This window comes from Apus apus, chromosome 1, assembly GCF_020740795.1.
Source record: "Apus apus isolate bApuApu2 chromosome 1, bApuApu2.pri.cur, whole genome shotgun sequence".
Taxonomy (NCBI): domain Eukaryota; kingdom Metazoa; phylum Chordata; class Aves; order Apodiformes; family Apodidae; genus Apus; species Apus apus.
In genome coordinates this window covers 93,467,680-93,495,094 of record NC_067282.1, presented here as the reverse complement: position 1 = coordinate 93,495,094, position 27,415 = coordinate 93,467,680, and the positions used below count along the sequence as shown (strand labels likewise).

Genomic DNA, 27,415 nt, shown 5'->3' with positions numbered 1-27,415 from the left:
CTGGGGCCGCCAGCCCGCGGGGGCGCGGCGTGCGCGTGCGTGCGTGCGTCTCGCGCAGTCTCCTCCGCCCCGCGGGGCGTGCGGGGGGCGGGAAATGCGGGAGGTGCGGGAGGGAGGCTGCTGGGGACGGGGCTCGGGTTCCTAGGCCGGGCTTCCTCGGTGGCGGCGGGGATGTCCCCGCCAGGTGCGCTGACGCCCGCAGCCGCGCCCCAGGTACGCGGGTCATGCGCCGGGGAAACGCAGCTGGTGACAGCCCGGCGCCTGCCGTGCCTCGCGGCGCCGGCGGGTCTGCGCGCTGCCGGCCGCCCAGCGGGGACGGGTGCGTTTGGGCGGGCCCCGTTATCAGGACCAGCATGATTGGCGTGGGTCAAACGGATGGACGTCGTCCCTTGCTCGAACCCAGTGTTTCTTCCCTGGTTTCTTATCTGCGTAGGAAACGGCAGAAATGAGTAACCGAGAAGAAGCCGGGGTGCAGGCTTCGGAATTAGACTTGCTCTCTAGCATGTTTCCTTACGAGGAAGAGTTTGTTGTGACTGACCAGCTGGCTGTAGCAGAACTGAAGCACTATGTTGAAAACGAGTCTGCAGAGATGCCATCTTCAAAAGTTCAGTTTATACTGAATGTGAAGCCAGAAGCCCCTAATGCCTCTACGGTATTGTAAACACCTGTTTTTCCAAAAAAAAAAAAAAAAAGGAAAAAGTGGGATTTTAATGCTTACTTGAACTGAACACATATTCATTTATTTTTAGGTGGAATTCTCTATGGCCTGTGCTTTACCTTTTAAATATCCCACCGTTCTACCAGAAGTTACTGTGAGGTATGGCATTAGATAGAAGTCCAGCTAATCAAAACACTTAGAAGCTATGGTGTGCTGCCTAAATGCAGTTATAATAGGAAAGAAAAAGTTATTTTTTGTTTAACCCAGATGGACAGCAATGTTGAAGAAAATCAAATCTACAAGGTTATGATTTCCCTGGTGTCCTCAGCAAAAAACTGAGAAAAATGGGAAAAGCATAGAGGAATGCCATCCTCTGTGGAGAGGGGTTGCTGTGTAGATACTGTTCATAGGCCTGGCATCTTGTCAGTTTGAGAAGACTTAACACTAAATAAAAGACTGAAAAGTTGCTTGATGGTCTTACTCTTCCCTTGTCAAAATGTTACTACTCCAGGCTTCTGATAGTTCTTTTTGAAATGTTTCTGATTAAAGAAGTGGATGAGCATATTGCGGAAATTGGTTCATCTGCCATACTTACTTTTCTAGTACCTTTTTCTTTATTTTGATTTATAGATTAGTACTACTGTCTGTGAACTCAACTAGCACACTGATTAAATACTAATTAAAACCTTTGCATAGCTAATATGACTGAAGTATTGATAGCAAGTGCATGCCATCTAAATATGGCCTGATTTTTTGGCAGGTTGAAGTAAAACTGTTTGAAAAGTGTGTTAAATTGAAAGTATACTAAACTGTATTTGTATTTTTCTTTAGGTCATCGTTATTAAGCCGTTCTCAGCAGGTTCATCTGAACTCTGACCTGAAAATGTATTTGATGCAAAACTGCAGTGGTGAACCGTGCATGTTGAGTGCAAGGGAATGGGTTAAAGACCATGCAGCTGCTTATATTGACAAAGAGATTTCGTCTTCCTCAGTGGCAACATCAAATGCCACACAGTCAGAAGATGTCACGTTCACTCGGCTGTGGATCTACAGTCATCACATTTATAACAAGCAAAAAAGAAAGAATATTATTGACTGGGCCAAGGAGCTCTCTCTGTCAGGGTTTTGCATGCCAGGGAAACCGGGTGTTGTTTGTGTTGAAGGTCTGCTAAGTAGTTGTGAAGAGTTCTGGTCAAGGTTAGTTCTTCTTTGTACTTGAATGCCGTTAATAGTTAGAATATTACGTTTTGTGTTGTATATATGTTTGGAAGGTGGGAAACCCAACCACCTTCCAACTTATAAAAGTCTGCAAAGTATTTGTATTTATCATAATGGATTCACAACTCTGAATATCCACTGTACTGTATCCACCATCCACTACTAGTACTTCACTGTCCACGTTTATTTGTTTTCCTCTGTATTTCACTGGTATGGTGATGGACGGCAGGCAGTACCCATCATGTTAGATACCTGTGCTGTTCTTCTGGGTGGTGCACCCTAAGTGAACACTGCGTTTCGCTGTAACAGTTTAGAGAGGATGAGAAATGAGAATTCTTAGCACAGGGATGGCAGAAGTGAGCACTGAAATTTAAACCACGTTTTCACGAATTATTTTGTAAGGAATAACATTAAGAATCCTGAGGAAGCACAACAAAACAAGTTCCTGCTTATGGAAATGTTTGCATGTGAGTAGTATTTATAGGACCAGCTAGAAAACCATTATCTCTGTAAAGATAGAGGTACAAATTAAATGTAATTATTTCTGTGATAACAGCTATTTCATAGTACTTTTTAAAACAGTCTTAATTTATAGATTTGTATTTCTCCAATTGCTTTCAGAGTAAGACGATTGACGTGGAAAAGGATCCTTATTCGACACAGGGAAGATGTTTCTTTGGAAGGGGGAGGGCATGCTGAGATTCAGAAACAAAGAAAGTTCTCCACTTTGGAAGAAAAATGTTTTGATGCACATGGTGCCAGAGGAAATCACATGGATTTGGGGCAGCTGTATCGGTTTTTAGAAGAAAAAGGATGTGCTGACATTTTTCAGATGTACTTTGGGGTTGAAGGGCAGTGAAAGGGTTGAAGATCAGCACAAGTCCAAGTGCCTACATTTGTAAGTGAATCCTTGTAACAGATAGTTCTGCAGCAGTTGATCAGAGAGGAAATTCATAGTTCAGGTTTCTAAGATGAATCCAGTTTTTAACGAAAACAAATCTTCGGTGAAATCCAGAATAATAAAAATGACTAAATGAAAGCTTTGCATTTTAAGGACATTTAGGGTACATACCTAATGGCAATGAAAGAAAATACATTTTATAACCAGCTGGGCAGTTACAGAATTATAGATGAATGAATAGATAGAATTTTGGTGAATGAAGTATTGATATCTCAGGAGAGGAAATGGGATGTTTACATTATTTGTTACTGTTTACATACACTACATGAAGACTTTTTTGTAAGTCTTTTATTGTACTTCCTACCTGAAAGTATATTAAGCCATGAGATCAATGTTTCATTACAAAAATAAAAGGATGGAACAAGTTCAAAGAAGCCTTCTCCAAGTGAACAGCATGAGCTAGGAGAAAGTTCTTACACAAGCTCCGAGGCAGAAGGACTTGTGGAAAGAGCGTGTGTGCAGATGAGAGGGGTGCTGTGCTGGCTCCGCTACATTTGTAGCTGAGGAGCCTGCTCTGTTTACCCCTGTGAAAGCAGAAGCTTACCCAGGGTTGGGCTGCCTGACCGTGCACTCCAGACCATTAATGGGATCCTCGCCCAGAGGAGTTCACAAGGTTGCAGTACACTAATGTACATTCTGCTTGAATATGTTCTTCAGTCTGGTTTCAACAAAGTTGTATCCATGAATGCTAATTTGTTTCATTGGTTATGGACTCTGTATTAAAATCACTTGGGTGTACTAAAAGGTGGGCATTGATTGCTTCTCATGTCGATGTACTTCTGCGTGGATCTGGGAACATTCCTCCCCTTCAGACCTCCGGTGTGGGCTTGGGCACGTTTTCTGGTGACACTGGGCATCGATTTCATTCGACAGGTGCAGATTTACCTCAGTTTGACACCTACCGCGCCTCAATAAAGGTCCCAAGGTCTGCTTGCAGATCTGTTGGAGGGTACAAAGTTTCAGGCCAGTTCAACCAGCTTACACCAGCGCCAGGTCGGGCAGCTGCCTTGGCGCTTATTGCACTGTTCGCGCTTTCCCGGCCGGCCCCGGCGCACCTCTCACACACGCGTCCCGGGGAAGCGGGGCTGTCGCGCCGCCCCGGCCCCCCGCAAGGCACCGGCCGCCCTCCCGGCGGGGCTGCAGCCGCCCCGGGGCCCGGCCCCGCCCCGGAAGGGCCGCGCTGCCCGCCCTCCCGCGCTGCTCCTCGCTACCAGCCGTTGCCCGGCGTCGCCGCCATCACCATGGGGGGCAAGAACAAGCAGCGAACTAAGGGCAACCTGCAGGTGAGCGCGGCCCGCGACGCGGGGGAGCGCCGGGTCCCTGGGCCCGGCTGCCGTGCGGCCTCGGCTGGCGGCTCCGGCGGGCCCTGCCCGCCCCGCCTCGGCGGCGGCCTGCCCGAGAAAGGGCGTGGACCTGGGCCTCAGGCTTGGGGCTGGGACTTGCGGCACCGGCTGGCGCGTTCAGGCCGCCCGTTCTTCCGCTGGCGGTGCCCCGGGGAGGGGGCTGCGGGCGGCGGCGCCTTCGGGCCGGGTTGCGGTGGTTGGGGCGGGGGCCGGGGCCGAACTTCAGGGGCGACTCTCGGGCTGAGCCCGTGCGTCGTGGGAGGAGGGCTGCGCCTTCCCGTGGCGTTTGTGCGCGTTTCCCAGGGTAGGGGAGCGTAGCGGCGAAACCAGCTCGGGTAGAAGTTTAGTACCCGTGTATGTTTTCTGTGGAGAGCCCTGGAGGACACCTGTCGCGGTGGTGTCCCCGCCTTGCCGCCGGGCCTGAAGTGGTGTGGCGTCCATCAGGTGTGGCGCTGGCTCGGGGAGAGAGAGCTGCGGGTGAGGCGGTGTGTTCAGGTTATGTTATGCGATGTCTACAAATCCTCTCCCTCTCGTGTATTTAGAGGGGAGCGGGAAATACAAAGGAGCATGTTCTTGTAGTTGAGGTTTCACATGCAGAAAAAATCGCTTAGTCTGGAGATAGAGTAGTCAGGTAAGACGTGGCGAGTGTACCTCAAGAAAATCAGAAAAAGTATGATGTGCTTCAGCAAGTTGTCATTACTTTTAAAAAAAAAATCAACAAACTCAAAAGTTCAGCTGTCACTGGGAAATAAAATATATTTGGACTAAGGTATCACAGAGAACATTAAAACATCAGCTGATTTTGAGACAGTCTTAATAAAAGGGTGGCTGACATAAACATGAGCCATGAAAGTGGTGAGCAAGGTGTTGACTTAACTGGGGCAGACTAGAAGAGATACTGAACTCCAAAACACTCACTGTGACACTTACTGTATTGTATTATACTGTGTTACATATGAACCTTTTTGTTTCCTTCCTCTGAATCCTTCTTGGCACGTTTGTTGCAGGTAACATCCTTTGTTTCATATGTGTTCTTATTTTCCCCATGACATGAAGAAGCATTCCTTGGGAGCTGTATTGGTCCATATGCAATAACATGAGAAGAACTAGTAAAAACGGAAGTAGGGAAGGAGATTAAATTGTTTCTTAATATACTGTTCATTTAGATAAGGACATTTCTGTTATGCTTTTTTGCATATGTATAAAACCAGTATACTTTTCCATAAGTATTCATGGCTTAAAATCACTATGAGAGAAGGGAATGCTTATGAGGAAAGGCTGAGGGAGCTGGGTCTCTTTAGCTTGGAGAAAAGGAGACTGAGGGGTGACCTCATCAATGTTTACAAGTACGTAAAGGGTGAGTGTCAAGAAGATGGAGTTAAGCTTTTTTCAGTGATGACCAGTGATAGGACAAGGAGTAATGGATACAAATTGGGGCATAGGAGGTTTAAGGTGAATATCAGAAAAAACTTTTTTACTGTGAGAGTGACAGAGCACTGGAACAGGCTGCCCAGAGAGGTTGTGGAGTCTCCTTCACTGGAGACATTCAAAACCCGCCTGGACACATTCCTGTGTGATGTGCTCTAGGTGACCCTGCTCTGGCAGGGGGGTTGGACTAGATGATCTTTCGAGGTCCCTTCCAACACCTAGGATTCTGTGATTCTATGATTCTAGAAAGAATAATTATTTTCTAGGTCAAACTTGTATGTTTAAAGCATCGGGGGCCTTTTTTTCTGAGACTTTGTTTTAAATAGAAGGTTAATTATACAAATAAACAAGTTCATTGTTTCAGATGCATGATGTATACAAAGTAGTGTAAAATGACTGAAGTAGATAACTGACTTCTGTCCCTGTGTTTATGTCAGCCTTCTAGCAGTGGCCGAGCTGCAGAACTGCTTGCCAAAGAGCGTGGAACAGTGCCTGGGTTTATTGGCTTTGGAACATCTCAGAGTGATCTAGGATATGTTCCTGCAGTTCAAGGAGCAGAGGAAATAGACAGCCTTGTGGATGCTGATTTTCGAATGGTCTTGCGAAAACTTTCTAAAAGGGATGCCACGACAAAATTAAAAGTGGGTGTATCCTTTCTCCCTCTTAATATTTTTTAATTGGAAAACAGTAACTTTTTCTTGGAGGTGGGGGAGGAGTACATCAAAGTAGCTAATACTAATTTCATATGGGTAAATTTTCTAGAACTGTGATCTGTAACGAATCTTGGAAGACTTATAAAAAGTTCCGTCATACAATGCTGATGGAGCATTCATAAATTAACTCTATAGATGCTCAATTGAAATAAATTAATTGATTTTATAAAAAAGAGAGTTGGCATGTTTGGTAGAAGCTGGTAGATTACAGAAGTTACCTATCTGAGTTTTTAAATCATGCTCTTGATGTCTTGTTTTTAGGCTATGCAGGAATTTGGAGCAATGTGCAAGGAAAGAGAAGGGGAAGTTGTTAAAGGAGTTCTTCCTTACTGGCCAAGAATTTATTGTAAAATCTCACTAGTAAGTATTTATGTATCAAAATGAAAAACTTCTCTGCATGCTTCCTTTGAAAACCTCTAAGGCAGTCTTCATTGATATATTTAATTTTGTTGAAGTTACTGACTTGTTCTGGGAAAAAAATGTGAAAAGTAATGTTCTTATTGTGGAGAGGTTTCAGTGTTGACAGTGGGTGGCATCTTGAACTGTTTATGCCTGAACTGTACTTGCTGGATGGAGGTAGCTGTTCGTTACACCTTGAGGTTAAAAAGATGAGAAGATATTTCTTATGAAAAATGCTTTTGTGTAGATTCTAGAACGGCTGAAGAGAATCTACTGTACAGTTAAAATAATTATAAATGGTAACGATAACGGTATAAATTATATACATATATGTAAATGTATAATAATGTTATACAAACTTATAGCATTATATAAAAATATATAATTTCATTATATTATTATATAATTAATATTATATTATATTATTGCTTGTTTTTATCTAGGACTAATATCTGACCAGACTTAATTAAAAAAAAACAACCAAACATACAACCCACAAAAAACCTCACAGAAAAAAACCCAACCCAACAACAACAAAATAAAAAAACCATGCCAAACAGGAAAAGACTATATGTAGCCTGATATTCCATAATTTTCTGATGTATTGAATACTTCTTCAAATTATCTGGACTGGCTGCTGTTGGAAAAGTGATATTGGACAAAATTAATCTTATTCTCATCTCTTAGAGCAATTCCTATTGTTTCTTTCAGGAGTCAATAGCAGAAAAAGTCATGATGTTACAAATTCATACTGAAATAATGGTGCACCATTTGTGTAGGCTTATGGTCATTTTAATCCAAAAAATGTCTTCAGGGCTTCCTGTTTCTCTTGTCTTTCTGTTAAATGTTTATATGAAGTGGGAATGGAAACTGTAGTTAGGAGCATGAGGAGAAGGTTAAAATTTTGAATGTACAACACATTGGAAATAAGAGGCTGCTAAGTTAGGACTCTGCTTGTCTAGGGATTCCATGTTGCTGTTCAAATCCATATAGCACAATTCATTGTGAAAATAGCTGAACAGAGAGACAGCTTTTTTGGTTATCATTTCTGCTTTGACGTACCTGGCATCAAAAATCGATTTCTAAAAACAATAACCCTTTCTCTCTCTCTCTCTCTCTTTTTTTTTTTTTTTCTCCATTTAACAGGATCATGATCGTCGTGTTCGAGAAGCAACTCAGCAATCTTTTGAGCAACTGATTCTTAAAGTCAAAAAGCACTTAGCTCCTTACTTAAAGACTATCATGGGATACTGGCTGATTGCTCAGTGTGACACTTACTCCCCTGCTGCTTCTGCTGCAAAAGTAGCTTTTGAAAAAGCTTTTCCTTCAAGCAAACAGCCTGAAGCCTTAGCATTCTGTAAAGATGAAATTCTTAATGTGAGTTTATATATTTAAGGCTTTTTGTTGAGTATATATCCGTTTTTATTACAAGTTTAAAATTAAATTTATCCTGCCCCCATCTATTCTTCATGGTTAAATTTCTTTCTCATCTGAAACTTTGCTCCCACTAATATGAAGAGAAGACTGCGACAAAGATACACCCTGTTTTTCTGACTTGTGGTTAGAATGACTGGAAGCAGAGGAATGACTATGACGTGAATTTTCTTGCATACGTGTCTGTGTAATGACACTTGATCATTCCATAGTGTTGCTGACAGGTGGAATAATTATGCTGGAGCAGTTCAGCTGCAGCAGCAGAGAATTAGGGAATGTTGAGCAGTGTTTCAGAGAGCCTCTACAAGCTTCGGTTCTGACCAAGGTTAATGCTCTTCTGAGCATTCAGGAAACTGAAATGACTGAATTTAAAAAGGTGAAAGTTTGCATTGCTGGCCCATCATATGCAAACTTAACCATTCTGTTTTATCTCAGTTTGGCTTCTTTTTTGCCAGAAGCCTGTGTCATAGGACTGCAACTTAGAAAGTGTTATGAAGTCTTGATTGAAGCACTGCCACAGTTACTGTGTTCAGCAGAAGTCAATTAAGTTATATTTTTGTTTGCTAGCATGGCTGAAGTGTGTTTAAAGGACTTGACCTAGAGCTTGTGAAGTTTTATTGTAGAGCTGTTTCTGAATAATGTATAGATTATATTACACAAAATACTAAATTCTGATGTGTATGTTTTTCTTTCATCTAGGTACTTCACGATCATCTTCTGAAAGAAACACCTGATACACTCAGTGACCCCCAGTATGTTACCTTGCTAAAATGTATATGGTTTAAGTCTTGGTCTCTATTAGGTTCTTTGTCCCCGGAGGCAGTGGATTTAGATTTGTTTTGAGAGAGAGTACTTATTTGAGTCCATATCCCAGCAACTTTATTTGGGACTAAAGTATAAATGGTTTTGAAAGTGTTATCAGTTGTCTAGTTCTTGTTTCAGCTCTTTTAGGAGTAGCATTTTTAGGAGTAGCACAGCTGGAAGATCAGATTACTGGAAACTCTTTCTAACGCTTTATAATGTAATTTGATATCAGTAGACCGTATGGAAAGTTTACATATTTACATTGCTTGCATCTGAAATCAAAAGAAGAACACAGAAAACCTGGAGACAATTTAGAAGAGCTTGAGAAGCCTGCTGATTTATTTATAGTTGGATTTAAATTTTTTGTTTTGTTTTGTTTTCTGAGAACTGTACCAGAGGAAGAAAGGGAAGCCAAATATTTCCGGATTCTGACCTGTTCCTTGTTAGCTTTAAAAAAGTTGCTTAGCATGTTGCCAAAGAAAGAGATGCATTCACTGGAAGAAAAGTTAATGTCACTTCTGTCCCAAAACAAATTTTGGAAATATGGCAAACACAGCATACCACAGGTGATTTTTTAAAAATTTCTTCTCTATTTTGATTGGTTTTAGTTAAAGGAAATACACTGAACCTAAGCAAGTGCTAATTACTTGTATCCTGCAGGAATGAACTTTGTACTTCGCTGAATTGTGTTTTTGACAGTCTTCACATTTCTAAGCCTTCAATAGACAGTATTGCTTTAAAATCTGCCAAATACACTAGTTATTTCTGTGTCAACAACATCTATTTCTTGGCAATATGCCGTAATTTCAAATTAATATAAAAGGTATAAGCTGTGTCAGCTGACTGCATGTGTTCTCAGTGCTTTTGTATTTTTGGGTTTTTAAGCCATTTTATTGGTCTTTGAAAGTACATAGAGTGATGGATTCGATCTGGTGTTATTTTGTTAAAAATTTTTAAGGTGCTTTTGGGAAGACATGCCTTTTGAGAAGTATATTAAAATAAAATTTTTCAAAACAGGTTTATCACTAAACAATTTAATTTAAAATATTAGCCAAGCTTATAAAGTAATTATTTTTCTTAGTTTTAAATAATATTGAATCCTTTTCTGATGTGATATGATATGGACACTGCATGTTATAAGCTACAGTGACTTGAAAAGGAATGTTATAAACTGCATGTAGTGTCAGAGTGTTGTCATTTGACTGAAATTTTGTTTTGCTGTGGCTTTTATGTCAGGTTCGCTCAGCTTTCTTTGAGGTGGCTTCTGCTTTTTGCCGGTACTTGCCTGAGCTGGTGAAAGCTGAAGCACCAAGAGCTTGTCCTGCTGTTCTTCTCAGCATTGATGACAGTGATGCAGTGGTGTGTCCTGCTCTTTGGGAAGCTGTACTTTATGCTATTGCCACTATTGAGGTAATATGGGAAACCTAAGGGGCAGATATTTTACTCATATTTAACTTTCCACCAAGTACCAGTGTTCTGTGTGTAGAATTAGGAAGAACAGCTTTACTGTGTTTTATTTACATTTAGTAACATGAACTTTTCAATGCTACTTGCTCCTTCTTCCTCCTTAAGGTTTCAGTGTAACTTTCGACTATGTTGTATCCAGCATGTCTGAAAATCAGGGTTGTTTTATATGTTTAATAAAGTTAATCTGAATACCTCTGATTAGAAATAGTTACTAATATAAACAAATATACTGAAAACCTTTTTTTTTCTTTTTTTTCTTTTCCAAAGAATGTTACAAAAACTACAGTGCATTTTTGTTTGTTTTTTTTTCCCTTCTAATTTTTACCTTCTAATGCTTGGTTCTATAATTGTTTTTTTAAAAATTGTAAGTGTAATACCAGCTTTGAATTTATTAGTAGGATGAGTGAAGTTGCCAAAGACTGGGATAGTTTGAGGATTTAATGCTGCAGATCTCTTTTGTAAATGGTGGTATGAACTGTAGCAATTAATGAAGAAAAATAAATACCTTTCTTCCATTTGCTATGCATAGAGGTATTCGGAACAATGATAAATCAGATCAGATGACAAAAAACTTTAGGCTGTGGGTGTGCCAAGGTATTTTGTAACCATCAGAAGATTTTTGAGGGGAGTTTTGAACTTAGTGATGCTTCTAAAGTTAGGATTTTGAAATTGCTGCTTATTCTTAATACTAAAAACTCAGAATTAAATGCAGGACCTGTTATAATAATGATTTTTATGAAGCATCCTTAAAGCATTACTAAAGACAAGTCTTTAATTGCAGTTTGCTAACAAGGAAGATCCATTGATTTTAAGCAATACAGAAACTGTTTTTTCATCTTTACTTCTTAAATTCACAAGCTGAAATAGGGAGAAAGTGATTTTAAAAAATACTGGCAAGTGAATTTAAATTTACAATTACTTGTTTCAGCTACAACACAGGGAGGTAGATTAAACTATCTTGGGAGTTCTTCCACTGCAACATAAAATCCCAGAATTGTTTTGGTTGGAAAAGGTCTTTAAGATACCAAGTCCAACAGTTAACCTTGCACTGCCAAGTCTACCACTAAACTGTGTCCCTAAGTGCCACATCTACGCGTCTTTTAAGTAACTCCAGGGATGGTGACTTGACCATTTCCCTGGGCAGCCTGACAACCTTTTCAGTGAAGAAATTCTTCCTAATATCCAATCTAAACCTGCCCTGACACCACTGGAGGCCATTTCCTCTCATTTAATTTGCTGTAAATGTATTTCTTCCTGTAGGACTGTTGGAGTCATGTAAATGCCAAAAAGGGAGTTCTACCAAAGCTGTGGACAGTGCTTCGAGAAGGTGGACGAGGACTAGCTACCATTATATACCCAAATCTCTTGCCATTTATTAGCAAGGTACCTCCTGGCATTGTAGAACCAAAGCTGGAGTATTTCAGAACTTTTTTCAGCTCTATGATCCAAGGGTATGAACCACAAATTCATGTATTTATTTGAAATCGGTCTCTTTTACTTTTGAGAATAGGACAACTAATCTTATTTAAGCATTTAAAGATAATATGTCATTTGGCTTGAGGATATTTAAATATACAATAATTCTTTATTTGGGAAAAGACTGGTTTGACTATGGAGAAAAGACTATGGAATTTGAAAATAATATTTTAAAAATACTTCTAAATATCCAAAATTAGAGTCAGTTCTTTGTGTTATCCTTGTCTTTGTAGCCTTCTACCTTCTTTTTGATTTTATTACCTCTCCATTACTTAAAGCATTCTTATCTTTCCTTGTCAAAGCTTTGTATTCCATGGAAAGTTTTAAAACAGAAAATTAATTTAAAATTGAGTGTCTTTGAACATATCAGGCTATTCTCACCAGTGTGTAATTATTACAGAGGTTATTTGGGATTAGTGTTGTGTTTGTGAAATTTCCTATATGCAGGAACCAAAATTTTTGTGATACTGGTTTTTAAAGGATTGAAACTGCTCTGATGTTTTGCCTTTAAAGTACATCAAAACAAGCTTTCTATCAAATCTAATTTAAATAGGTGTATGTGCATTGTGTACTCACAAGCATATATGTTACTTTATGTAAGACTAAAATGTAACTTATTTAAGCAACAACCAATTCTCAGCTGATGTTGTCATGGCCATTAGCAGAGCTCTCGGAGAAGAGACTTATGTATGGGCTGGTTTTCAAAAAAATATAAGATTTTATTACAAGTAGTGGAATAGCTGCCATATTTGTATTGTAATTCGTGTGGTCTAATTTTCACTAAAAAAGCAAACAAATCAGTGCTGTTCAGACTCAAACTGGCAATGGTGAAACTGTCTTTTGGTGGATTTTTAGCTTTTTTCTTTTTTTCTATAATGATGGAAAATGACAGCTTGTAAACGTCTGTGGGGTGTGTAGAAAATTGCAAAGCAGTTTTGATAAACAGCTGAAACAGTACTTCACTGGAAGTGTTTCCTCTTTACATAAATATTTTTTATTTATGTTAAAACTAGATTGAAAAGTTATTAAAAGCCTGGATTTATTGTTCTGACTTTTAAAATATGTCTTATTGAATTTGTTTTGATTTGACTCCTATCAGTGATTCTGTGGTTCTCAGATGGGTGTTTTCTGGAGAGAAACATCATAACCAAGTTTACATTAATTAACTACATTCTGGGTTTCTCAGAAGCACAGGTGACTGAACATGCCTTTCCTCTGCTGCTGCCTTTCAATAGGTTGTCAACTGAGCGAGCAATTGCCAGCCCTTTGGAAAGTTCAGCAATTATAACTGCATTCATGGAATGTTTGCGCTTTGCCATACTACAGAAAATAGAAGATGACCAGAGACAAATTCATCAAATGCTTATAAATGACCAGGTATTTATTAGAAATACTTAATTTTGTTGTGTGTACATTTAGTAATTGAAAGTTAAAGAAAAACTGAAATTTATCCAAGGATTTACTTCTCTGTTGAAGGTTTCACTAGATTTTATGAATAAAATAATGTTACTAAATTTAGTAAGCTTTTTCCTTCCTCTAAAATAATCCCTCTTACTGTGCAGTTTGTTTTTTTTTTTTTAAAAAAAAAGAAGCATCCCATCTTGTGTATTTATATTAAGCGTTCAAGCATGAGTAATTCTGATGTTTTTGGAATTGCTTCTGGTATGTTTTTCAAAATTACAGAATTTCTTGGTATTATAAAGAATAAAATGATCATCTAGTTGGATCAGTGTTCTAAAATAATTTTTTGTCTTGATAGCTGATTCCTCTTACTGATGCTGTACTTAAGGAGCCTAGGTTACAAAACGGACCATTATTTTACCAAATGGCAGAAATGCTGAGCTCCTGGGAAGCTAAAGCAGAACTCTCCAATGATGATGGCACAGATGAAGTTTTCCAGAAATTGTTGTCAAATTTTTGGGACCATCTTTTAAAAATGTGTGTACTTCATGTTGATACATTGGATGCTGATGAGAAGTCATTGTTTGCCATATCTGGAATGCTAGAAATTCTTCGGAATCCAAAGAGTGCTACAAAACCAATGAACAGAAAATCTCTAAAAATCAGATTTACAGATGAAGAAGAATCTGAAATAAACTCTGAGAATGGAAAGCTCATGGAAGTGAGAAATAGTGACTCTGAAATACAGGCTGACTTGCAGCATAGTTCACTTCGAAGGAAAGAACATTTAGAGAATTTAGTCTGCAACCTTGCTGAACTGAGTATCGTTTATGTCAATGAACGGAAGTCAGAACAGCATTTGAAATTTCTTGCTGCCCTGCTAAAATCTTTTTCTTCAAACAGAGTTTTCCAAGTACTTTTAGAACAGGGAAATGAAGCAATCTGTGCTGAAGCTGAATCCCAAAACAAAATTAAAGCTCATTATGAAAGTCCATCTGTACAGTTTCTGTATATGAATTTAATAAATTGGCTGAAAGAAGACTGGAGGAAGGACACTCACTTTCTGGTTGATATTTTGTACAGCGTGCTCAATTGTTGCAATAGTAATGATGAAAGGAAGATAATTCTTGATGATTTAACGAAGGTATGACTTGTACATTTTGTTATTAGTTTTTATCAAAGTGACTGCTCTTCTTGTGTGCGTTGGTTGGTTAATAATTTTATTTTGCGGCTGTGGAATGGAAGATGTTCTACAGGAATTTGGACAAAGTCAGCGTAAGGAAGGTAGATTTAGGAAAGGTTGCCGTGACAGTGCTGGGGTGAAAGGTTATGACTTATGCCATATAAAGGGACATCAATTTTAAAAAAGCAACATGAAAATTTAGCTTTAGTTCTTGCTTCTTTATACAGTGTGCTTTTATACTAGTTATTGGTGGCCTTTCTCCTAAATATAGTGTTTATTGATCGGTGTGGTAGAGGAAGACTCAGAAGCCAAAAATAGAATAAATAATAACTGTTACTGAAACATAACAATTTCTGCTTTACCGTGCAGAAAACAGCATTGTAGAACAGACAGTGAAAATGGTATTAAATGCTTCCTATTCAGCAAAACATTTGTTAAATATTGTGGACTTTTGTTTTTGTTTTCAGATGGATCTGAAATGGATTATTTTTCTCCAGATAATTCAAAAGGTACTACTTAAAATTTTTTGTTCATATTTTGCATAGTTTTGAATATTTCCCTGCTGTTAGCACTGAGATCTGCATGGCTTTGAATTACTTTTTTCTAATGTATTTAAGTAGTGATAATTTCCATAGTTTGAAAATCTTGTAGTAATATTTTCAGATTTTTGTTTGTTTTAGCTGCATTTATATATGGGGACAATTCTTAGAAATGAAACATTCATATAAAACCAAAAGCATCTTTGTCCCTTTTATTTTTGGTCAGTTTGGTCTTTGAGCCAGGGTATTCCTAATTTGTTTCTGGTCATCCCTTCTAAGCTAGAGAAAATGGAGTTGGATGCCAATAATTTAAATTATTTCTATCATCACCCTTATGTTGTGCTTCCAAGGAAAAGATAGTATACTATTTTTTTGCATGGGATATTGAGAGACTGACATTGAAGTGATTACCTGGAGTGAAATATGAAGTGTATTAGAAACTTTTGGACAATAAATTTTATTTACAATCCAGTGCGTTGACTATAATACAGTTTCTCACAGATACTGTGTATTTTAGGAATACTCAGTTTTTATGATTTTGTAACTTAAAATGGCTTATCACCAAAATAATGTTTTTCTGATTTGTGACCTTCTAATTTATTTATTTATTTAGAGAAATTCAGATGCCATAAATAGATTTTATGGTTTTTTGTCAGCCAACCTGGTCATCCAGAAGTTATCTTTCTAGCTCAAATGCAGGCATTCCTTGGGCTCTGTAGTCAGAGAAAAGGAAACAAAAAAGAGCTTTCAGAAGGTGGCTTGTTTCACTCTAAAATAGAGCTCTGACCTAGCCATAGGTGCTGTTTCTGACCAAAAAGATACGTAGGGGGATTGTTGCAGATGTAAACACCTAAGGACTTATTGTTTATGACAGATGATATGATTACTATTCTGTGTGTGTAGGTTTGTCATACCAGTCTTATGCTTAGTTAGTAATAAAGTTAATACCCTCAAAAGTTTATTCAAATTATTTTCTTGCGATTCAGGCATGCTCAAACACAACAAAATTTTCCTTAGTCTCTGCCTGGCTGAAGGGAGATACACTTGGAGAAAGACTTGTAATGCTGGCAGATGATCTGTGTCACCTGGGTTTAAAACCTGTAACAGCCTCAAAAGAATCACCTTCTTCAGAAAGGTGGACCCTCCTGAGCTTAGTGTTGTCACAACACATTAAACATGGTAAGCATATTTATTCCTTGGAGTTAGTGATGTGTAAATACTGCTCTTATGCTTTGTAGAAAGTTAAAAGGAATTTGAGATCTTCCAGAATACTTAATTTTGTAACATCTAGGCATTCTTCTGGGTTTTTTTTTGTTTTCTTTTAGGTTTGTTTTATTCTTTACCTGAACTGATTAACCATGTCCAGTTTAATTTAATAAAGACTAACTTGAAGCAATATCATTGCGATTTTAAACAAATAAATATCAAAAGTGTACATGAGAAGAACACAGTTGTAACTGTATCTACTCAGTTGTAGGCTCTGAGTTGTTAAAACTCAGAAAAGGGGTCTTCAGTCATTGTGGTGCTTCCCTGCCAGGGGTAGGTTGGTGCTCAGCAATGAAAAAGCAACACAGTTTATTAGATTCTGCTGTGAAAAGAGCAAAGGACAAATTACAATTATTATATCATTGGTGTGCATGTATCTTGAAAACTGCCTTAGTTTTGATCACTGCAATATTCTTCTTCATCTAAATGTTTGAAAAGATGTATGATAGAAGTAGTGTATGGCAGGGATGGTTGGGCAAATACAGTGACCTCTGCTTGTAGACACAATAAAGCACGCTAGAATTTTTCAGCTTGCAATGAAAGTGATTGGGGATGGTGTTGGGGTGAAGAGCTATAAAACCATAATTTGGATAGAAAAGGCAAATAGGAAGACCTTTTTAATTGTTTCTTTAAATGGAAGAGCCAGAGGTTGCTTACAGATTTTTAGATAGTAGGCTTTAGGAAAGAGAAAAATGTAATTCTTCATACAGTTCAGAATTAAAGGAATTCATTGCTACAGGATGCTATGGAGTTTGAGGATAAAGGAGATTAGCCTACTTTGATACAGTGAGAAAGGGACTAAGCATATTAATGGAAGATGGATCTGATTGGGTGCATTAGGTGCAGTGGTCCAGGTATAATCTCCAACTCATGATTGTGAGGATGTAAGAAGGCATAAAAAGGAAGGGATCACTCTGCACTTGCTCTGTTTTATATACCTTTTGTCTAAGCTGCTTCAGCTGGTATAGAGAAAGGATACTTGGCAGTGTGAAACTTTGGCTAGGTGATCCTAGATGACTGTGGAATAAGAAAGACAGTTTAGCTATATGTTAGACTGAAACTACTTTGCAATTTATTTTACATTCAAAATTAGTAAATAAAATTAGTAAATAAAAACCAAATCAGTAGATCTTAATGTGATACCTTTGAATTATCCCGTTTCTCAAGTAATCAAGTGTGCTGTGTATTTCCTCTCCCCAATAGAATCTTTGATTGGTGAAACTTTTGTTGAAAGGATTATTGATAAACTTCAAGAAGCCCTGTCTAAAGCTAAGGATCTTTCTGAAGCTGGAAATACTGAACCATCAGTATCTTTCATCTGTGATGTAGCTTCAAGCTTTTTCAGCTCCGTTAAAGGGTGCTTACTGATGCCGTCCTCAGAAGACCTGCTGCTTACAGTCTTCCAGTTGTGTGCTCAGAGGCAGGATGTTATGCATTTAACAGGTAATTTGGAAAAAGAACTTAAACTAAACTGTTTTGTTGATGATCATTACATCTAAATTCTTATTTTTAATTAAACAAATTCAGGTATATAATAGAATATTAAGTTCACAGACACTGAGCACTTGCATCTGTAGCTTATGCAAACATTTGTGCTTTAATTTACAATTCCAGTAATTATTACTAAATGTCAAGTCCTGTACATATTTACAAGGATTTTAAACTATTTAATGTTAGTGTCCCTGTGCTTTGGCTATCTTTGATGCTGTGATATTCTGTACTTTTTGGAGTGTTACATCAACTATTTAAGGTCTTCCAAGTACACAGAATGAGCTTTTTTTTGTTGTTATTAATTCTGCAGTGTGAGGATTCTATGAAAAAATGTGTGCAATCACTGCAGTAAGGATGCATACATTTATTCTGAAACTGTTTATATTGGTCAGGTTGTTCTAACAAATTGTGAGCTATTCCTGTCTCCACCAGCATCACGGTTTCAGACTGAGATCTTAATATGTATTTCTTTGAATGCAGAATTTGAGAGTAATACATTGGTATATGCATTTACTGGCATACATAAATAGGAGTCAGTGTTGCAGTGTTGTTGTAGAAGTGAAACAGGATGACACCTGAAAACAACTGATGCTTTGCAAGTGAATACTGATGTTGTGAACGCTCAGTGTTTTTAAAAGATCTGTGGTTTTGAAGACCATATGAACATGGTTTAGTAGGCAACAGGAACGTCACTCTTATTCTCAAATAAAGTATTACCTGTCTGTCAGAATTAATTTAAAATTGCTCTATGACAAGAAGCCTGTATATTTACTCTTGGTAGTTATTTCATGTAAACACATAGAAAAGAGAATTATTTTCCTGCTCTAGGACCTTTAGACATGTAATTATTACTGTATCACAGAATTGTCAGAGTTGAAAGGTACCTCTAGAGACCATCTAGTAAAACTCCCCTGCTAAAGCAGGATCCCCTAGAGCCCATTACTCAGGACTGCATCCAGGTGAGTCTTGAATATCTCCAGAGAAGGGGACACCACAACAGGGCAGCCTGTCCCAGTGCTCTGTCACCCTCACCATAAAGAAATTTTCCCTCATATTTAAATGGAACTTCCTATGTTCCAGCTTGTGCCTTTTGCCCCCTGTCATTGGGAACTACTGCAAAGAGTGTGGCTCCATCCTCCTTGCACCCACCCTTTAGATACTCGTAGGCATTGATAAGGTCTCCCCTCAGCCTTCTCAGAGCTGAAGAGTCCCAGCTCTCTCAACCTTTCCTCATAAGAGAGTTCTTCCAGTCCCCCAGTCACATGCTGTAGGTTGTGATTTGAATTTACCTCTTTGTGGTGGTTTTGTTTGTCATTTTTTCTTTTCTCTTCCCTACAATAGATTTACTTGTATGTAAATTAAAACACACTTGGATGTCTGGTGTAAATTCACTTGTGCGTCAACTTCAGGGTATGCAGAAACAGAGTACCTTTTTGCATAAATCTGCATTGTGGGTCAAGAGTCAAGTTCAGTCCTCCTCTTTGGATGTTAAAAGGTAATTGTGATGTACAAGTCCATTCCAGAAGATGTTTTCCAAAACAAAGTATGATTAGTTCTATACTGTTCTTTATTTAATTGGTATCTGTGTTACTGAGAGTTTTTTCAGCCAGTCAAGAGATGAGAAATGTGGCATAGAGCATAACTTAAAATGCCCTTGGTATAGAATGCATATACTATATATATATAGCCTTGTATTAGTGTAAAGCAAAGCACCTTGATTTTACTGGATCCTGACAAACTTGTTTGAAGTGTTTTCTCCTTTTCTTAGCCTTCAGGTTTTGATCTCTGAAGTTAGTGATTTGTTGTCTCAGCTTATGGAAGCTGGCGAACTGTCTGGACATCTTGTGGGAGCTTATGTTGAGCATGTCATGCCAAACAAAACTGAGTGGGGGAAATTGCATGAGTCCCTATCCACTGAGGTATGAAAGTGAAAATGGACTTGTACATGCTAGTCAATCTTACCTCAAGTCTCTGCCCTTTAGGGTGATAAGCATTCTTTATTTTGACATGGTACTGCAGTTATGAATATGTATGTCTGTCTAAAGGTTCTTTTCAGCTTCTGTCCTTGACAGAGGACAAAATCTGTATGTTTATCCAGTACTGCTGGAGAAAATTAAAGTCTGTGAAATTACCCTTTTCTGCATGGAACACCAGCAACATACTCTATGAGTCAGGAATTTTGTCTACAATACACATGAAGATGTTCTTATATTTAAGTTAATTCTTCTATAAGATTTATTTTGTGAAATATAGCAATATCTGCAGAGGAACATAATATACTGACTGTCAACAAAATGCTGACATAAATAGATTGGAGAATAGGGAAGCACATAATTTTTCTGTCCAAACACTGATCTTCAGTAACTACTGTTTCTTGTAAAATGCATAGAGTTCTAAAGATGCATTGTAATTTCTGAGGGACCAATGCAACTTCAATTTACTGCTGTGCATTTAGGGTTTTTTTTGTGTGCTGGGGTGGGTCATCCTCATTATTTTTGATGTTAATTTGTATCTTTCATGCTCATTTTAAAAATAATTTTGAATATTAAGCATTAAATAGCTCATAACTCCTCTATGCATCATTAAAACATCAGTTAATTGTTCGTACTTCTTTTATGTATGTATTTCAGTGGATGCACAAACCTCTTTTGGAAGGAAGGCTTAGTATGAATTGTGAACCTTTGGGATCATGTGTCAAGCTGTGTGGCACAACTAAACTTCCAGGCCATTTGTGTACTTCAGCCTTATTGAGTAAAATGGTGCTACTTGTATTGGAAAATGGTATAGTCCATGGAAATGATGATGCTGAAAGAAAGAAAATTGACAACATAAGTAAGTTACAATGGGAAAACTTAAAGAAATTTGCCTTTGTAGTGGTTGTAAATTAACCTGAATTAGAAACTAATAAAGTTTGGTATATAGATGTGAGAAATCATTCTTTTACCTTTTGTTGTTTTTTGTTTATTTTTCTTTAATTCTCTTTTAAAAATGTAAGTATGCACGAGTATAGAGTGTATATTTTTAGGACTTTTGTGATTATATACATGCCATCTTAACAGACCTTTGAAATTAGAGAAATTTCAATTTATGAGTATTTAGCCATAATGTAAAGATAATTTGAGACAGCAATTTTTCCTAATTCCACCAGATGGAATCTTGTATCTTTTTGTTTACAGAATGCTCAAATTAGACCAAACGTTGTCAAATTAACGCTTCTTATAATGGTGAGACTTTTGGAGACAGAAGTGTAATTGTTCAGTGTGGGTCTTTGTAAGCTAATGAAGAGACCACATGCTAGCTTTCAGAATCAGATTTGTTTGTTTGTTTCAGGACTTAGATCTTGATTGCCTTGTCTTAAAAAAAATTAAATAGCAAGGAGTTCTTGTCATGCTTGATTTGCTTTAAAATTTCTGAACATTCAGAATAGATTATTATAACCTTTGAATCTCATGTATTTTGTGATGCAGTGGCAAATATCCAGTTCATGCTCTGAGATTGTGTGTAATGTCATCTTTTTAATGCATTAAAATCATAATTAAAATTCCAGCAAAGCCTCAGCATGAAACTTTTTGCATAAGCACTGAATATATTCAGCAAGTGTGTGTAAACAACAACCTTTGTTTAATTAGTTGCAGAGCTGTTGTACTCATTACAATGGATTGAAGAATTGGAGAGTCCTCCTTATCTGCTTCTGGAATATCTTCATATGCTAGAAGAAATGCACATCACATTTGAGAAGTTCAGTACACTTAGCAGTACAACTAGCCTTCAGCAAACAGTATTTGATAGGTATGTAAGGACAAGGAAAACAACCCTTGACTCTGTCTTCATATTTTGCATTGTATGAAGTGTTACTGTATTTCCTTCTGTGTACTGATTCAAAATTAATGCAAATGCTTTTGTTGTGAACTGTACATCTGTATATGTTCACCAGAGTCTGTCTTCTTTTTTGAAGATCAGAGGAGCATGGAAGACTGTGGTCCCTAACTATGGCTAAAGTGATTCGAGCGGAAAACACTGTATCTTGTGAGATGAAACAGCTTTTTAAGACAACAGAAGGGTAACTTAATATATCTTTATTATAATCTTGTAGTTTGTTGCTGATGTTGATAATGTCAAATGATAGTGATTCTGATGAATGACAACTGAAGACTGAAAATTTTGTAATATATATGTATGCTGTGTAAAAGTAAGACTGTGGGAATAGTTACATCATAGCATATTAGATCATTATGAATTTACATTTTCTTTACTAGTTAAATGTTCGGGTTTGTTTCATTCTTGATGTTTTGCTTGTATGAATAGGTTTCTGCCATTAACAGAGGGCAGATTGCACACGCTTCAGTGTCTATCACCTTTTTTAATTGAGGAGGAAAAGAGAGAACTTGTCTTCCACTGTGTGGCCAAGCTTATGATGTGCACACAGACAGAGCTTTCCAGCACAGATGGTGAGTATGTTCTTACCTCAATTCACTTCATTAGAATTTATGAACATTATTTTGTAATAACGTTTACTTTTAGATAAAATGTGTTAACTATCATGATACCATTTTTCCTAGAAAGAAATGTCTTCTCAGTTTGCATGTTTCTTCTAGTCTGTTTGGTGTAATACTTTTCTGCCTTATTTAGGAAGTACAAGCTATACTGTCTGGTTCAAATTAGAACGGTAAGATTTAGGCTGATATTATTAAAAGAGTTTTGATATTGCTGTACTTTTTGTTTGTTCTATCTGATTTAAACGCATCTGAAAATATCAAATTTTTCACTTAATAATTTAGGCTTTACACAGCATGCAAAAATATTACTATTTTCAACTGATAATGTCATGATTGTTTTTAGATGCTTTTAACAAGAGCTCTTTCCCAGTTTGTGTACGATTTTGGAGTAGTTTTTCCAGTGCATGGAATACAGTGTCCTGAGTCAGAACTGCTCTACAAAGACTTTCAGCAGCTTTGTGAAAAATTATTTGAGATGATTGAGATGTGTTATAGTATTGCTTTGAATATCCTTTAAAAAAACTTTTATATTTTCACAAACTTGTTGCTTTTCAAGAAAATTATTTGGAAGTGGTCATACACAGTTCTTCTACATGTTTGAAATAGATGTTTTTTAAAAGAAAAAAACTACTCTTTTTTGTCAGTACTGCTTTTGTGCTTTCTTGCACATACTCTTATTGATCAGTATATATAAACAATTGAAAGTTGATTTTGTATTTGTTATTTGTGTATTTGTTAACAGGACTCTTCTTATGTTGAAAAAGATTATATTTGGTCATTTATATTTGGTTATTTTAATTATCAGAGGAGTTCTTTAAATGGATATCCTCACAACGTGAAAATTTTCAGTGTTGTTGTTTCAGCAATTGATAAGAATCTTCAGTCTTTCTACAGTGATAGTTTCCCTAACTCTTACTCTTCTGACTTAGTTAAGCTTTCTTGGCTTTTTGAGTGAACTGGTGAACCAACCAAATGTGGCTGTGAAACTTAAATCAGAAAATGGGGAAAAGAATCCTCACCTGCTATGGAGTGTTTTTTTCTGAATGCTGGTCTGCTTTTCCTTTCGGCTGCTTCTCATTTTCCCAGAGACTTCTAAGCAGACAAAATATACCTACATTTTCCCATTAAGTGTGACATAGGTTGTACTTGAACTTACCATTCAAGTTCTAATTCTTTTTAAAGATCAGGAAAGGGCTAGTAAAATTGTTGTAGATATTTGCATTGCTGCTTAAGTGCCCTGGTGTTTTTGTTTATTATGCGTAAATGGCACTTTGACTAACTCCATTCACTGTTATGCAACCTGTAAGAAATCTTTTCTTCAAGAAATCTAGATACATGCAGTTTTTCTTAAAAATGGAACTTCACTCAAAGTAAAAATGAACATTCGTATTTAATATTGGAATTCACATCTCACAGTTGTATTTACTTAAATATCTGTCCCAAATGTTGTTTAGCATACTGTATTTTTAGTAGCACAGATAGATTTAAATCTTAGCAGGTATTTTTCCTTTTTGCCAATTGTGTAAACCAACAATATTATGGGAGTTTTTGGTTGGTTTGCGGGCTTTTTTTGTTTTGGGGTTTGTTTGAGTGTTTTTGAAGTTTGGGTTGAATATAGTACTTTGATTTAACAATGGCATTTCTGGATTCAGTGTTCAAAAAGAAAGCTTAGGTATTATCCAGACTATCTTAGAATATTAATGCTAAGTTGAAATAAAATTATGAAGTCAATTGACACACATTCCAATTGTTTGTTTAATCTTCATAGTAAAGACCTATTGAGTATGATATTTTTATGATGTTGTAGGAGCCTTTGGGTGTCTTTCCATTTTGAACTCCTGCTTGAATGATAGAAGTATTGATTGTGATCACCTACTACCTGGAATACTAAAGATCATAATATCTTGGAAAACCGATAATGAGGACAGCTTTCTCTTTAGCTGGTGGGTACAATTTTGAGATAATTTGAGGGGTTTTTTGTTTCTAAAACAAGAGTTTAAAAATACAGTGTGGTTATTAACTTCAACAGAATCAACAAAATCAATTTCTAAATTACAATCACCATCCACTGCGCTAATATTACATTTTAAGCCTTTGTAGAATGGCATCCCTCAGCTTAATAGGCCTACCTATGAGTATCTAATAACTCATTCTGAAGAAAATTACCCAAGTGTTTGAAGGCTGGGAAACTAGGAGTTTTTTTAGTGTACCTAGGTATCAGCTGTTCTCAAAAGCATTTAGAACTGGCCAACTTTTGTAGATGTTGCTGGATATTTAGCTGCAAATTCTGACTGCTTATTTAAGTAGCAGAAAGAAAACTTGGACACCTTAGGTGTCTGTTTTTTAAAATACTGTACCTGAGAATGTAACTTGGAAAGCAGGGAGTAAAAGTATACTGAGGTTCATTTGTCTTGCGTATAGTGAGAAAGATCTAAGCAGCTAAGTCTTGGAAGAATGTGCACTTTTTGGACACTTGAGGGCTGAAATTTTATTTTTAAAATTAGTAACTTAAATGGTTATTTTTCCTGGATTGATTATGTTAACATTGCTAATTTACTAGTTTAGGTAAGCTTATTACTTGAGTGAATATGTAAATTGTACAGTTTGAGCAATGTGTATAACATACAAATGAGCAAGTAGCTCTCGTAGACTATTTGTATATGTTGACTATTTAAACTTGGCAGCTCATGTAGTATCCTAACTTTGAAAGATTTTGAGAGAGTATCAAAAGCTCATAGGGCATAACCTGATGGAAGACTAAATTTGTCCCAAGAGGAGGAGTGAAGGCAAGAATATAAATACTTTTGTCTACAACGTGAAGATGTGTAAGCATTAGTTGTATTTTTATTGCAGCAATCTGAAAGGAACAAGTGCTCAGTTGCTTGGTTTCAACATAGAGATGATCCGTTACATTCCCTTGTTGCTGAAGTATTCTACAGCTCCTTTGGCCGATAGCGAGTGGGACTTTATCATGTGCTCCATGCTGGCTTGGTTAGAGGTAATATGAAAGAGACTATTACTAACCATTGTGTTGAAGCTTTTAACAGGGTCTCCTGATGCCCTCTGATCCTAGTGGACTGATGCAGAGGAGGGGAATTTAAAAAAATAAGCTATGTAATAACTGATCATTTAATCCTAAATTTTTGAAAGCTGTATGTTGAAAGTTCATCTATTTATGGAGTAGAAAGTTGGGTATGAAGATGAAACGGTAAAACATTGTAGAAGTTGAGCCACATGGCAATTAAATTTGAGCAAAGATGCATGAGGATGACCAAGAAGAATGGAAATCAGAGTGCTCCTAATGGTACTTATTTGAAGTTTAGAACACCATGGTCTTAATGTGTGTGCTAACTTTCTAGTACTTTAGGGTAATGATCAATATTAATAGCTGGTTACTCGTAATTTTAAAGATTACTTATTTTAAAAAGCATCTTAATCAAAATATGGAACTAGGAAAATAACCTTTACTTACTGCATGAGTGCTAATGTTCCATCTCCAGTTCTGATGTGACTTGCCTTTTTAGAGTATTCTCTGGATATGGAAGGCACCTAGTTAGCCTAGCAACTATTTGACACAATGTTCAAAAGAATTGTGCAAAGTCCTTTTTTCAGTGACCTTTGACAGAAGTCATGAGTGACTTAAAAGCACAAACAATACTGTATCTTCTCTTTCTTGTTGTATATAGAGATGAAGTAACCTCTCTCTTGAAGCAGTGGTATGTTTAGTAATGTCATTGGTAATTGAAGAATATTTTTTTAATGTGTCTGTGATAGGTCTCTATATTGAACAATAAAGTCTATTTAAGACCAAAGTCTAATATGACATACAAAAAGTAACTGATCAAAAAGCAGTATCTGCAGTTCAATATCAAAATGATCACATGAAACATCAAAATTATATGCTAATGCTGTTAGAAAACAGGTCCAGAGGTCTTAATCAAATAAAGATGCATATTCTCTCACCCTCTAGCCTCTGCCTCTGTCACCACATGCAGGTAGGCTGGAAACTCCATGTGACCTTTCTTGGTCTCAGAATTCATCTTCTTACCTATGCTGTATGTCCCTCAAAACTGTATTTTTTAATTAAAAACCGACCAAACAACAAACTTGTACAAAAAAACTTGTTGCATATGATAGGTGCTTAGGAATATTGTTAATATTTATTGTTGTTCCTTTTTGGGGAAAAGTAGTAAAAAGAAAAATAAGAAGGAGTTATATTGGGAGAGAGGAAATACTCTCCTGATGGCCAGTTCAATAATTTCCCATTTACAGTAGTGTATTGCCAGTTTGCAACTTGGCAATACAAGCATGATACTGGAATGGCTTTTATCTTTGGGAGAGAAAAGTGAGAGCAATTCACATATCCGTTTTGGCTCACATGGCTTCACAAGTGCTCCAGATAAGCTACAGGAGCATACATTTGTATTTCAATCCACTTGGTGGCAGTTTCTTTCTGTTATTATAAAGAAGGTCATATAAGGGAAGCGATCCAGGATTCTAAATGTTTATATGACTTGGAAATAATTTTCAGTAAGTCTTACTAAAAGACAGATTATATTTTTAAACTTTTGTCTTTTTTCCACCCAAATAGTTTTAAAATTATCTCTGCAATTGAGTCTATACTTTTTGATATGGACTTGGAATGTGAAACATATTTTAAAGCAAATTCATAGTTAAGAAATTTTCCTCTTTTTTTTTTTTCCTTCTAGACAACAAGTGAAAACCGTTCACTTTATCATGTCCCACTTGTGCAGATTTTTGCTTGTGTCAGTTGTGACTTGGCATCTGCTCTTAGTGCTTACTTTGAAGCTGCGGCTCCTGAAACTACTGAAAACCTTCCTGCAAACTTGATCAGTGAATGGAAAGAATTCTTTTCTGAAGGAATTCACAGTTTGCTGTTACCTTTGTTGGTCAAAATCACAGGCAAGTTTATGGAGAGGAGGCTAATAGTGCTACCTGTCAGGCTATTCTGAAATAGAACTTGGTGGGTAGTTTTTTAATTTGTAGGAATATTATGTCAACAGAGCTTATAAGAACTCACTTATATGGCAATTAGTAATTGCAGTTAATATTGTGACTTCTAAGATTAGATGGATTCTGGTAAGAAGAATCTGAGCTGTTTCTAGTAATGCTTGTTT

General features: G+C 37.1%; 2 protein-coding genes across 2 annotated transcripts in view; both read left to right on the top strand.

The window, feature by feature from the left end:
- Nucleotides 1–113: 113 nt before the first annotated feature.
- RWDD2B (RWD domain containing 2B) lies at nt 114–3,211 on the top strand. The gene is made up of 5 exons (XM_051608025.1): nt 114–213; nt 434–652; nt 750–817; nt 1,490–1,855; nt 2,498–3,211. Exons 1-5 carry the CDS (start codon nt 172–174, stop codon nt 2,733–2,735), a joined length of 933 nt encoding a protein of 310 aa, XP_051463985.1. The 5' UTR covers nt 114–171; the 3' UTR covers nt 2,736–3,211.
- An 811-nt stretch (nt 3,212–4,022) lies between these two features.
- The window catches only part of LTN1 (listerin E3 ubiquitin protein ligase 1), a 30,817-nt gene continuing 7,424 nt past the window's right edge, over nt 4,023–27,415 (top strand). The window contains exons 1-22 of the mRNA XM_051618004.1: nt 4,023–4,120; nt 6,046–6,249; nt 6,583–6,681; nt 7,867–8,097; nt 8,854–8,906; nt 9,344–9,524; nt 10,195–10,368; nt 11,686–11,876; nt 13,137–13,278; nt 13,661–14,446; nt 14,953–14,994; nt 16,011–16,203; nt 17,494–17,733; nt 19,123–19,276; nt 19,550–19,700; nt 20,412–20,613; nt 21,411–21,570; nt 21,737–21,841; nt 22,087–22,229; nt 24,085–24,220; nt 25,131–25,275; nt 26,987–27,200. Coding sequence (XP_051473964.1) covers nt 4,079–4,120; nt 6,046–6,249; nt 6,583–6,681; nt 7,867–8,097; nt 8,854–8,906; nt 9,344–9,524; nt 10,195–10,368; nt 11,686–11,876; nt 13,137–13,278; nt 13,661–14,446; nt 14,953–14,994; nt 16,011–16,203; nt 17,494–17,733; nt 19,123–19,276; nt 19,550–19,700; nt 20,412–20,613; nt 21,411–21,570; nt 21,737–21,841; nt 22,087–22,229; nt 24,085–24,220; nt 25,131–25,275; nt 26,987–27,200 — 3,988 coding nt within the window. The 5' untranslated portion in view covers nt 4,023–4,078. The remainder of the gene's footprint in view (nt 4,121–6,045; nt 6,250–6,582; nt 6,682–7,866; nt 8,098–8,853; nt 8,907–9,343; nt 9,525–10,194; nt 10,369–11,685; nt 11,877–13,136; nt 13,279–13,660; nt 14,447–14,952; nt 14,995–16,010; nt 16,204–17,493; nt 17,734–19,122; nt 19,277–19,549; nt 19,701–20,411; nt 20,614–21,410; nt 21,571–21,736; nt 21,842–22,086; nt 22,230–24,084; nt 24,221–25,130; nt 25,276–26,986; nt 27,201–27,415) is intronic.